The sequence below is a fragment of the Astyanax mexicanus genome, chromosome 15 (genome assembly GCF_023375975.1).
Source record: "Astyanax mexicanus isolate ESR-SI-001 chromosome 15, AstMex3_surface, whole genome shotgun sequence".
NCBI classification, from domain to species: domain Eukaryota; kingdom Metazoa; phylum Chordata; class Actinopteri; order Characiformes; family Acestrorhamphidae; genus Astyanax; species Astyanax mexicanus.
In genome coordinates, this window is record NC_064422.1 from 20,420,711 (window position 1) to 20,434,004 (window position 13,294).

Below are 13,294 nucleotides of genomic sequence, written 5' to 3' on the forward strand. Positions count from 1 at the left end.
GCGGTGGGAGACGCTGGTCAGATGGCACTCCACACGAGCCTTATGGGGTGCTAAGTGATGTGCGAGGCTGGGAAATGCTGACCTGGATGCACTGTGTGTGTGCAAGTGTGTGTGTAATGTGTCTTTTTATACAAACACTGTATTACAATATATTTTTCAAGATTTACTCTAATATACAGCTCTGGAAAAAAAAATAAGAAACCACATCAGTTTCTGAATCAGTTTCTCTGATTTTGCTATTTATAGATATGAGTTTGAGTAAAAAAAAAACATAGTTGTTTTATTCTATAAACTACGGACAACATTTCTCCTAAATTTCAAGAGCATTTATTTGCAGAAAATAAGAAATGGCTGAAATAAAAACAAAAAAAAAGATGCAGAGCTTTCAGACCTCAAATAATGCAAAGAAAAAAAGTTCATATTCATAAGGTTTAAAAAAAAGTTTAGAAATTAATATGTGGTGAAATAACCCTGGATTTTAATTACAGTTTTAGCCATGCATCTTGTCATGTTCTCCTCCACCAGTCTTACACACTGCTTTTGGATAACTTTATGCAGTCACTCCTGGTGCACAAATTCAAGCAGTTCAGCTTGATTTGAAGGCTTGTGATCATCCATCTTCCTCCTGATTATATTCCAGAGATTTTCAGTTTGGTAACTCATAATTTTTAAGTGGTCTCTTATTTTTTTTACAGAGCTGTATATATATATATATATATATTTTTTTTTTTTTTTTTATTCCGCAATTACTTAAATTAAATATTAAGCTGTCCATCATGTCATGATAAAATATCAAAGCAATTAAAATATGATTAGAGAATTTAAAAAAAAACAAGACGTCTCTTAGAAACAGCTCATCATGAACAATTAAAACTATGTTTTTTTTGAAAAAGTACAAATTTTTCAGTAATTTGGACGCATGTATGAAAGGGAATGTGACAATAAAAAGTGATTTAGCTGGAAAATATATTTAATTCTGTGTAGTCTAATAAAACATATGTAAAAGATATGAAAGATTTGTGATAATGACACAGAATGTCCAACTTCCTGACCCTAGGCTTCAACAGCACAACAACCCAATCTCTCAGATTCCCTCAATTCAAGCTAATTCACAGTCCACAACCATCTGACCAACCAATGATTCGGCTGATCCTCGATCACACAAATGCAGCTCACTGCACCACCTCCACCACCACCTCCATCACCATACAATAAAAAGAGAACTGCACAGACCTGGTGGATGAAGACCTGGGCTCCACGAGGACTCAGCAGGAGGATGGCTCTTCTCAGAGTGTCCCTGTAGCGGTTCAGCTCTTCCGTGCGCATGCTGGTGAACAGGCTGGAGAAGACGCCGCTGATGTTCCTGTCTACCCTCTGCAGAGACACATCCATGCCTTGCCGCGATGTCTGATCCAAGAAGCCCTGCAGTCCACGTATATCTGTGAAGGAGAAGAGTAGAGGAATTAGATAATGTTAGAAAAAAAATTACACTATAAGGTGCACTTAAAATGCTTTAATTTTCCCCAAAATCGTCAGTGTATTCACACTGTTCTCATTTCCCATTAAATATCTACTAGAGATAGATTATATCTGTCCAGTATCATTTATTTTAATTTAATCCTGGATATATAAAGATATATGGCGTGCATAATTAGTTTCATGACATTCTGGATCATTGACTTCTCTTAGAAATCTGGTCAAATTCTTGTATTTTTTTCATATCTCAGTTAGTGATGTGCCATATCATATCATATGCAATAGTTTAAAAATATACATTTGTTGTATTCTTTATATATATTTTTTTATTCAGTGCTTTGTCATATCGCCAAGAGTATTTATATTTTTTGAAAATACCATGAAATTGCATTTTAGTGCAATGTAAATATATTAAAAAATCTTAGTTGGGATATTTGCTTAAGTTCTCTTTTGTCTCTGACATCACAGATCATCTTCAAATTAGGCTACATACGTCTGCTAGGTTCTTGTTGAAGTGTGACGTGACGTGTGCAGCTGTGATGAATCACATATAAACTGTATACCGTATACAGCTCTGGAAATAATAAGAGACCACTTAAAAATGATGAGTTTCTTTGATTTTACCAAATTGAAAACCTCTGGAATATAATCAAGAGGAAGATGAATGTTCACAAGCCATCAAATCAAGCTGAACTGCTTAAATTTTTGCACCAGGAGTAAAGGCATAAAGTTATCCAAAAGCAGTGTGTAAGACTAGTGGAGAACATGCCAAAATGCATAAAAAACTGTAATTAAAACTCAGGGTTATTCCACCAAATATTGATTTCTGAACTATTGAAACTCACTTTATGACTATAAAATTGCTTTCTTTGCATTATTTGAGTTCTGAAAGCTCTGCATTTTTTTTGTTATTTCAGCCATATAACTGTACAACTGTACCTATAAATAGCAAAATTAGAGAAACTGATTCAGAAACTAAAGTGGTCTATTCATTATTTTCAGAGCTGTATGCAAATGTTTATACTTTTTATCCAACCCCAATCAAAATTCACTTTATCTGGATGAAGAGATTTATCTGGATTGTTTTTTTGTTTTGTTTTTTACACTGAGAAACTCCAGTAAAGTACTTTTATTTCATTATTTTCATTTATATTAATTATTTGACACATTATTTGTACAACTAACAACAACTTAAGATACTCTAAATGCACTTTCAAGAAGTTTGAGACCTCTCTGGTTCAGTTCAGGTAATTACAGGCAGTGTGAGCTTCACTCTATGCAGCCAACCACCTGCCACGACAGTCTGCCGGGGAGAGGAGGAAAAATCAGGGTGGATTGGGGAGAAATCTGCACCGTCCCTGTTGTGGTCCTGAAAGCCTGTTCCTCGCCTGTGTCACCTGCAGAGAGCCCCCCGCCACAGGCTTTAATGACTCTCATCCACCAGCCTGCCTCAATTTTACAGGTATGAGTGATAATTTGTGCAGACGAGCCAAAAACGCCACATCGTTCGCGGGCTGTGTACCCCGGCTTTCTCCCAACAAGCCACAGAGGCTCGGAATACGCTGGATTCTAATTAGAAGTGATATAAAGCCAGTCGAGCTCAAACATGGGAGCGTTTTAAGAGTTCTTCAATTCCGTTTTCCCGGGCACTGTTCCTGTCTATTAGCCATGACAGACACCATGTAAAAAAACCTGTTCCTGTCTGCCGAATCTGCCGAGTCTCCTGATTTTTTTTCACCTTCCCTACTACTTAGTGTCACTCCTCTGTCTTGTGAGGGAAAAAAAGCGCTGAACGAACGTCCCTATAAAACACTTTTAGAGAAGAAGTTTCTGAGAAACGGAAACCACTTACCATGCATATGAATGGGATTTACACAGTGAAGTCACGTCACTTAAACGTGGCACAGACAGACCATTTCTTTTGACACGGACTTTAAAAAAAATCTCTGTTGATAATTCTTTTATTCCTTCTTGCAAAAAAAAATATTTATATATATTTTGGAGGACTTAAAAACCACTACATTCAATTTTTTACAGAAACTATAACTCGTCATTCGTCCATGGAGGAGTAAGGCTGACTTCCAGACAATAAGTTGTACTTTAAATCCTTTAATTTCCCCAAAAATCAACAGTGCACCTTATGTATGAATTTTACCAGTCAGGTTTTAAGGAGCAGTAAAGCCACTCTGCTGAAGTGCAGCATTATACAGTATTATTCAATAAAGTTTCTCCAGCACCAAGGCGGGAGCAGCGCTAGCTCTTTCGCCATTCAGAGGTGAGTATATTGGACTGTAGCCTGCGCGTTTACAGTATTAAAACAGGCTACATGTTATGAACCGCTAGCTGATAGCGCCCTGGGTTACCGGAGCACTCAGGGTTTCTCTGTGTAGCGCTGTCAGGCAGCGTTTACTAGCGCTAAGCGCTGCTGCTGATCGCGCTAAAATACTGGAAATCTAAGCTTACTGTAAACAAATGAAAGTGCTTTACTCACCCAAATAAACTCAAATAAGTTTCAGAAGGGGAGTCTGTGTAGATTAACATCCAGCGCTCGTTTGACTTTGAAAGAAAATGTATTTTTTTTTTTGTTTTTTGTTTTTAAGAATTACAGTTTTATTTACTTTCCTCCAGCAGCAAGACCTGCTGAATTAGAAGGGAAACATGGCGACACCCCTGTTCCTTACTATTACTATTACTTAAATGCGCCTTGTTCAGACCTTGCGCCTTGCTATTAATTCAGTGCGCCTTATGTATTAAAAAAATAGATATTTCACATATGCAATGCATTAACCTGTCTCCTTTGGCCTTCTTGATTATTTAATTGTTTGATTATTCAGTTTGTAGTAATTTTAATCTAGGCAATATACCAGGTTATATAATCCCTGCAGGATACAGTTAAGCTCTCGTAAACTTGCAGAGTATATCTGATAGTTGGGTAAAAATCGAGTTTGTTTGCGACAGGAGTGAGACCACCTCCTCTCAAGGGTCTTGGTGCTGATGTTTTGGTCCGCAGTTGAGTGTATTCACACCTGCCTACACCTAAATTGCACCCAGAGTGAAAATTCTATCTAATGAATCTAATTTAAAAGTGCAGGTGTGAAAATGCCCCTAGATACAGTTTTCTCTGGAACTTTATCTGATAAAGTTTTGAATGGATGAGCAAAGGCCTCTTAACCTTCTTTGAGTGATCATGATTGGCTACAGCTGGTATCTTACATAAAAAAGGTTTGTTTGATCAGCTTATTAACCAACATACACTCTGATGGGAAAGTCCAAGGAGCTCAGTGCTGATCTGACAAAGATGACTGTAGATTTCTTCATCATATAAGTAATAAATAAGGAGAGGAAATAGATTTAGGAACAGGAACAAGCCAAGAACCACCAAACAAACAGTAACACAACTGTTACTGATTATATTCAAACAAATCTTACATCATCATAGACTAGCACCATCGACAACTGCTCTAAAGCTCTAAACTAAAAATATACAGTTCATTTAAACCACATGAGAAAAGCATCCTGGCTCAAAGTTTTGTGTCCAAAAGAAACAAAGATGTTTCTTTGGAGAAGTAAATGTGTGACATTCAACCAAGAAACACTGTAATCACCCACTGTTAAGCGTGATTGCGGTAGAAAAGTCCTCTGGGTACACTGCACAAAGTGGATTCAATAATTAAAAAGGAGGGCTACCTCAGAATTCCTCAGGTTAACCTCAAACCATCAGCAAGATGATTGCAGCATGGTGACAACTGCTCCCGCAGGACAATGACCTCAATCACACACCAAAGGTTGTTGCGGATAATGTAGAATACAATTACGACCTTCCTCAAAGTCCTGACCTCTTTTGAAAATATGTGGACTGTACCTAAATGTCAGGTCAGTGTTAGAAAACCAAGACATGTCAAATATCCAACCAGAATTCTGCCAGAAGCTTCCACAAGCATTTGGCCAACCTTAGAGACATTGAACCAAATATTTCAGATTTCTGAAACTAGACTTTAACAGACTTTAACAGATTTGACATACGGTTATAAAATGCTTTGTGTAGTAAAATCCCAGAAAATGAATATGAATTGGTTATAAGGACATGTGAAGTGCATGTCCTCACACCTTTCTGAGCTCTCAGAGATTCTTATTCAAAATTACGATGAACCAGATCCCCAAAGAACAGATGGTTTAACATTTCTAAATAAAACCAGTTAGAATAAACACAGACCATTGAATCTACAATGCTAAATATGATTATGCTGTGAAGTTTTGATTATTCAGTTGTGAATAAAATATTGTGTTTTGCAAATCAATCTCTAAAACATCTTAAAAGTGTTTAAGCTGTGGTGGCATTAGACATTTGCAGTTTGTCTCTACTTGTAAAATAGGCAGCACTGAAGTCCATTTAGTCTCAACATTTGCTAAGTTGCCAAATAAAAACAGTCAATAGAGAGTTTATGGACAAATGTATGGACAATATGAATATTGCTGTAAAGAATTTGATTGCATTCAGCCACAAGCAAGGTATTAGGCATGCTGTCAATGGACTCATATTTATCTGCTCCAGAGAGTACTAATCTATTGGCAAAAGCATACTTATGCTTTGCTTAGAAGTTAAGGTAACTTGTGTCAATAATTTAAAGCAGCTGAATGTATTCAGTCCACCAAACTTTGGGCATTTATATGCGGTAAAATGTAGCAGTAGTAGTAGTAATAATAATAATACTTTTTTACTCTTCTTTATTGTTTAAATGCTGATTGTCTCCTGTCTTTGCTTCTTGTAATTGCTCTGGAAGCCTAAACCATCTAGTAGATATGGACCAAGACCTCCAATTTAGTTCCATTGGTGTCAACTCTGGTTCTTCACACATTTCAAACCAGCATTTTATGAAAAGTCTGAAAGCCTGGACCAAACAAGGTAGATGTAAAGCACCCTAAGACTATTTACTCCAAAAATCGGTGGCACCAAGTTACTCAATGCTACCAATTGGTCTTATATAATATTCGAATACTGATTTTTGGGTTTTCATTGGCTGTAAGCCATAATCCTTAACAATAAAATAAAAAATTAACAGATCACTCTGTGTGAAACACAACTATATAATAAATGAGTTCCACATTTTCTTTTTGTTTATAATTTTATTTAAATCTTTTTCCATTTTCTCCCCAATTTATATGGCCAATTACTCAACCCACTCACTAGGACTCTCCCAATCACAAGTAATGCCCCAACACACCAGAAGAGTGAAGACTAACACATGCTTCCTCCGATACATGTGAAGTCAGCCACCGCTTCTTTTCGAACTGCTGCTGATGCAGCATTGCTGAGTAGCATCACAGCGCTAATGCTCGGAGGAAAGCACAGCGGCTCGGTTCTGATCCATCAGCTCACAGACGCCCTCCCTGACATCACCCTAGTAGTGATGTAGGGAGAAAGCGCCATCTACACATCCGGAGGGAGCAGGACCAATTTTGCTCCCTCTGAGCGCCGGCAGCTGATGGCAAAGCTGCATGAGCTGGGGTTCGAAACTGCGACCTCCTGCTCATAGTGGCAGCGCTTTAGACCGCAGGACCACATTTTCAAATAAATTACTGAAATAAAATTTTCAATGACATTCTAATTTCTTGCAATTTACCTGTAGTGCTGGTGCAAAAACGGCATTAGATGAACATTGTATGAACATATGCTAACACCTCTGATTGTCTGCTAATGACCCGCTGCTCTCCGTATCAGAAGAAACAGGCTGTACCAAACTTTGGCTTTCCATGACAGCGATCAGCAGTGAAGCGAGTGGTCCTGGTGGGCCGGTGTAAGACTGCCTGCTTTTTGCTTACAGGCTGCCGCAACAGCTGCCTGGGTCCCGCTGAAACTTAACTGTGGCACTTAGGGGGAAAGATCATAACAAGAGATAATCAAAGAGGAATGGAAGAGCAAATCCCATCAAACAAGGCCAATCTCCAGCCAGAGATCCCGCCAGGAGTGGAAACAGGGATTAGGGAGTGAAAAAGTGGATGGGGTGATCCCCTGCTTTATGCACTTGTCTCTGTGCTCTCTCTCTCTTTCTCTCTCTTTCGCTTGCGTGCGCTGTGTCTGTCTCTCTCTATCTTCCTAATGTTGTATACAGAATGTTTTTTTTTTTTTCCCCCTTTGTCTCTTCGCCTCTTGCTCTATTCTCAAGGCACCCTGAGTCATAATGGTCACAGTCGCTCGTTTTCTCTCTCCCTCTCCATCTATCTATCTTTCTGCCTCTTTGTAAGACCCCCCTCTCGCTCTCTCTCTCTTTCTCAACTCCCCTCTTCCCCCCTTCACCAACAATCTCTTTCTGTCCTCTGTCACACACACACATACACGTCTCAGCAAGAGAACGAGGCCCGGTTTAAGATTGACGGGGCAAATATGGGCTTCCATGTAAGCGTGGTTGACAGAACGCCAGGCGCCAAGCAAAACAGCCGAGAGAGGAACCCAGGTGAGAACCACGCGATGCATACTGATCCCTCAGCCTCTCCATTTCCTTGCCACTCGATTCCAGCAGCTCATGAATTAAGATGGCTCCTGTTTGACATGTGACAAGCGCGCACAGCTCTCTCGCTCCCGGACACCTGCAGCGGCTTCAAATGAATATCAACTACTACATGCACGGAGACACGAGTTGGCCAGGGTAGTGGATAACACTGTATTACGACCATCCCCAAAGAAGTAGTTGAAACCTTTGGGTGCGGAATAGTTTGGTTTGTCCAGGAGGTTGGACCAATGGAGGGTAGCGTGGTGTTGGCCTTAGTTGATGGCGCCCGAACATAATTATCATCAAATGACATGTTTTGCATTATAATTTCCCCCAAAAAACAGACGGACAACCAGAAAAAAAAACACCCCACACTATCAACCCCACCACCCATCCCCTAAACCCAACTTAAGCTGCCGCCTTATGGTTCCAAAAAAAGAAAAAAAAAAATGAGTAGGGGAGGTCATATACAGATTTGGTTAACAATTCCACACACTAGGATGTGCAATAAAAATAATGTTGGAAGTTTACTCAGTCTAAGGTGATGTTTTGCATATTTTCAAAGTGTTGTTGCTCTTGTATATTCTTTATGAATCTCACCAGGCTTGATTTCCATCTGTCTTCAACAGTTAACCATTCAAGTTTATTGTGCATTGTATTTAAGTTAGTTCTGTATGGGCAGCGTAACACTAATCTTGCTGCTTTGTTCTGTATTATCTGTAATTTCATTAGATGTTTTTTGTTGCATTTGACCACACAGCTGCACAGTAATCTAGATGAGACAATACTATTGATTGTACTACTAATTTTAGTTAAGGTTGAGTTCAGATCAATTTCTACATAAAATAAAAGTCCTAGCTCGTATTATACACACATTAAAACAGCTCTTTACATTGCATAACCTCACCACAAGACTGGGCTTGGAAAATATTCTAGATGAAGTTGAAACAAGTCTGAGACCACTCGTTTATGGTCTCAAGACTAGTCTTAAAACTGAGACCAGACTTGCGTACTACAGCACTTGCTATCACTATTTATTATTACTATATTACTACTATGCAATACGCCTACTAAAAGTATACAATCCTTGAGAAACTTCTATAAGTTCTTCAATTTGAAACTGTGGAGAACATCCTTAAGCTGCTTTGAGAAACCTCCAAAAAACATTGAAATCTAAAAACATTCCTCTACAAAGGTTCCTCTACAGTTTCAAATGGAAGGACCCCTAAAATTCCCTCAAGAAACTTGTACGTTTAACAGTGTACATCTAATAACACATTAAGACATTCAGTATTCAACACTCTGGCACCTATAAATGCTTAACGAAAACAAAACGACCTTGAGGGTTGTGAGTTTTTTAAACCGATACTGTGAAGCAAAACTGAGGCCGCTTAAGAAACAGAGGGATGCAGCAACATGCCGCACCCACAGCCCTTGAGATTTTGATCCTCGGGTTTGCGAGACACTATGTCCCCCCGACAAAGAGGACATTTCCTGTCCTTCCTTGCCAGCGGCAGAACGCTGTGGATCTGATGGCAGCCAAGCAGCATGCTAAACTTGGGACTGGTGAAAGAGAAGGGCTGCAGGCCAGCGAAAAAAGAAAAGGGAGGGGGATCAATCAGAGAGCGGGAGGCGTTCACACTTTCCTCTGGAGATGTCGTGGGTTTGAATGCCGGAGGCCCTGACTTCCTCCGCCTCTATATTTTATAAACGAGATTGCATGTCATGCTGTTCGGTGGATAAGCAGCCAGCACCACCGTACCGAAAACACCAGACACTCCGTAATTAGCTGCATTAACTAATCTCTGCGATACAAGACGAGGCCTGCTGATGTCTTCATGCCGTTTTCAATCGGAAGCTCAATTTAGCCGAAGTCTTACTCAGGACTTCAGCAGGCAGTTGTTTACAGGCTACTGATGCACATTGATTGTGCTCAAGCAAATCAAAACGAATAAAAAGTACAAGGAGTTCAAGGCGAAGCAGATATCTGACAGCCATACTGCTGCTATTTATTAGAAATTCCAAGAGGGAACGTCTTGCTGACAGCTAATTTCACCACTCTCCTGGAAAAAGGACACCGTTTTAATTACAACCGCCGAGTCGCACGCAAAGGCTTGTGTGCGTTGGCATGCATTGCGAAGTTTATCACTGTTTAGAGCAACTGAGCCTCAAATTATTATTCCCTTCATAAGCTGTCAAGTCTGGAACCTTTTTTTTTTTTTTAAGAACTGTAATGGTTTTATAAAACCTGTCCTTCAACTTGATGTTCTTGGAGGTAGTGATGCTAGAAAAAAAAATCAAGCAGTAATAAGCATCTTGAAAAAAGTGTCAGATAAACTTTTTTTTTTCTTTTGCAGGAAACCTTTGTACAAGAAGTACAAATTAGTTACTGGGTTGCTGTTGCTACAAGCTAGTTCTGTACTGCATGTGTAAACAGAATTTATTGACGCATCCTAATGTCCAGTATCTGAGTAATGGGGGGATGAAAATTTTGGAAAGATATCCGTGCTCCCAAAAATCTGGTGCAGTGTATCCGGGGTGTTTCTGAAACAAAAATCCACAGTCCTGCAATGGACAATCTGTCAGGACCATCTGCCCTAAAGAGGGACGAGTCTGAGCCCACTCGTTTATCCATGCAGTGATGTCATCCATATGTCAGTAGTGTTGTTCTGTAAAGCTTGTGTACAAGCAAATCTCTACCAAGTTTTCGACTAGGGATTGTACACTGCATTACTTCAGCCTGCTACTGAAATGACCAAACATGTTCCAAAACATTCACCTCATGTACTCTAGGAAACCTTTTTCAAAATATTTTGTGACGCCATAAACTAGTGCCAGAATGTACCAGCTAAATCATTTAAAGTGGAACGTAAAATTTTATTGAGAAGCTGCCTAAAAAGAAGACAACTTGAGCAGGAGAATAAACATGACACAGAGATCATTTAAAATTGCTTCTTATGCTCAGTTGCCATTGGCTGTTGATTAGGCAATTGCAAACTGTGTCGCTGACCATCATACACTGCTGAATTACACTCAGGGCACTTTCCCATCAGCATGGTGCTGGTGCCAAGTTCCCAAATGGTTCTGTGATTTTCCACCGTTAAATCACAGGTCCTTGATAAAAAAAAAAAAATCAATGCCATTCTGGCCCTACAATCTTGCTGGTCTGGAACCAGCGAACTTGTGATGTGATCGGCCAAAGGGTAGTAGAGCAGGCAGCAGAAGGCCAGACTTGGTGCTAATGTTTCTGACAAAGACCAGAACACTTCAAGCCCAAGCAAAGACCAAGACCTTTAATAAGTAGCCTGGGAAGTAGGGAGCAGACAGACAGAAATAACTCTAGGATATGTCTCAGATTTAGCCATTCTCCTTTTCCTTCATGATACTCCAAACAACCTTTCCCTGGCATTATGAACAGCAATTGGAACATCATAATCTGCCCATCTGTCTTCATTTAACAAATTAAAGGCTGGAACGAAAGAATCCCCAACTATTACTCCTAAAATATCTTTAAACTGGTCCGATTCCCACATCTACCTCACCCTGAGATTGAGGCCAATTCCAAACAAGATCAAGATCAAAACAAGACACTGAACACTCATTATGGTCATCATCTGGCATCATCTGGCAAAGTCGTACCATGGATATTTGCCCTCTAGTAAAAGATCTAAATGCTTAGGTCTTCATGCTTGCCCATTTCTTTTTGGATCCTCTATAAAGTTTGTGAACATGACAAGACCAAGACCAAGCTTGTTTACAGTCATCATCTGGCATCTTTTGGCCATGGAGATGAGGCCCTTGCCAAAGTTCTTCATGCTCTAGGTCTTCATGCTTGTCCTTTACTTTTGCATCCACACTGAGAACTAACCCAAAAGAAGGTTGCAGATCTTTCCAGAGCCACAGTTTAGAACCACAAAAAAAAAAAAAAAAAAAATATATATATATATATATATATATATATATATATATATATATATATATATATATATATATATATATATATATATATACAGTTGTGGTCAAAAGTTTACATACACTTGTAAAAAAACATAATGTTATGGCTGTCTTGAGTTTTCAATAAGTTCTACAACTCTTATTTTTCTGTGATAGAGTGATCGGAACACATACATGTTTGTCACAAAAAACAGTCATAAAATTTGGTTCTTTCATAAATTTATTATGGGTCTGCTGAAAATGTCACCAAATCTGCTGGGTCAAAAATATACATACAGCAACATTAGTATTTGGTTACATGTCCCTTGGCCATTTTCACGGCAACTAGGCGCTTTTGGTAGCCATCCACAAGCTCCTGGCAAGCTTCAGGTCGAATGTTTGACCACTCTTCTTGACAGAATTGGTGCAGTTCAGCTAAATGTGATGGTTTTCTTGCATGAACCCGTTTCTTTAGCACTGTCCACATGTTCTCAATGGGGTTTAAGTCAGGACTTTGGGAAGGCCATTCTAAAACCTTAATTCTAGCCTGGTTTAGCCATTCCTTTACCACTTTTGATGTGTGTTTTGGGTCATTGTCTTGTTGGAACACCCAACTGCGCCCAAGACCCAACCTTCGGGCTGATGGTTTTAAGTTTTCCTGCAGAATTTGGAGGTAATCCTTCTTCTTCATTATCCCATTTACTTTCTGCAAAGAACCAGTTCCACTGGCAGCAAAACATCCCCAGAGCATAATACTACCACCACCATGCTTGACAGTAGGCATGGTGTTCCTGGGATTAAAGGCCTCACCTTTTCTCCTCCAAACATATTGCTGGGTGTTGTGGCCAAACAGCTCAATTTTTGTTTCGTCTGACCAGAGAACTTTCCTCCAGAAGGTTTTATCTTTGTCCATGTGATCAGCAGCAAACTTCAGCCGAGTCTTAAGGTGCCTTTTCTGGAGCAAGGGCTTCTTTCTTGCACGGCAGCCTCTCAGTCCATGGCGATGTAAAACACGCTTGACTGTGGAGACTGACACCTGTGTTCCATCAGCTTCCAAATCCTTGCAGACCTGCTTCTTGGTGATTCTTGGTTGACTCTTGACCATCCTGACCAATCTCCTCTCGGCAGCATGTGATAGCTTGCGTTTTCTTCCTGATCGTGGCAGTGACACAACTGTTCCATGCACTTTATACTTGCGTATAATTGTCTGCACAGTTGCTCTTGGGACCTGTAGCTGCTTTGAAATGGCTCCAAGTGACTTCCCTGACTTGTTCAAGTCAATAATTCGCTTTTTCAGATCCACACTGAGTTCCTTTGACTTTCCCATTGTAGCTTTTGTAGCTGAGTCTAATCACTGGGTCAAATGAGCCCTATTTAAATGGGCTCATGAGAAGTCA

At 39.7% G+C, this 13,294-nt stretch overlaps 1 protein-coding gene across 1 annotated transcript in view; it reads right to left on the minus strand.

Moving 5' to 3' along the window:
• The window catches only part of grid1b (glutamate receptor, ionotropic, delta 1b), a 566,616-nt gene that overhangs the window by 209,050 nt on the left and 344,272 nt on the right, over window positions 1-13,294 (minus strand). The window contains exon 4 of the mRNA XM_022669150.2: window positions 1,234-1,439. Coding sequence (XP_022524871.2) covers window positions 1,234-1,439 — 206 coding nt within the window. The remainder of the gene's footprint in view (window positions 1-1,233; window positions 1,440-13,294) is intronic.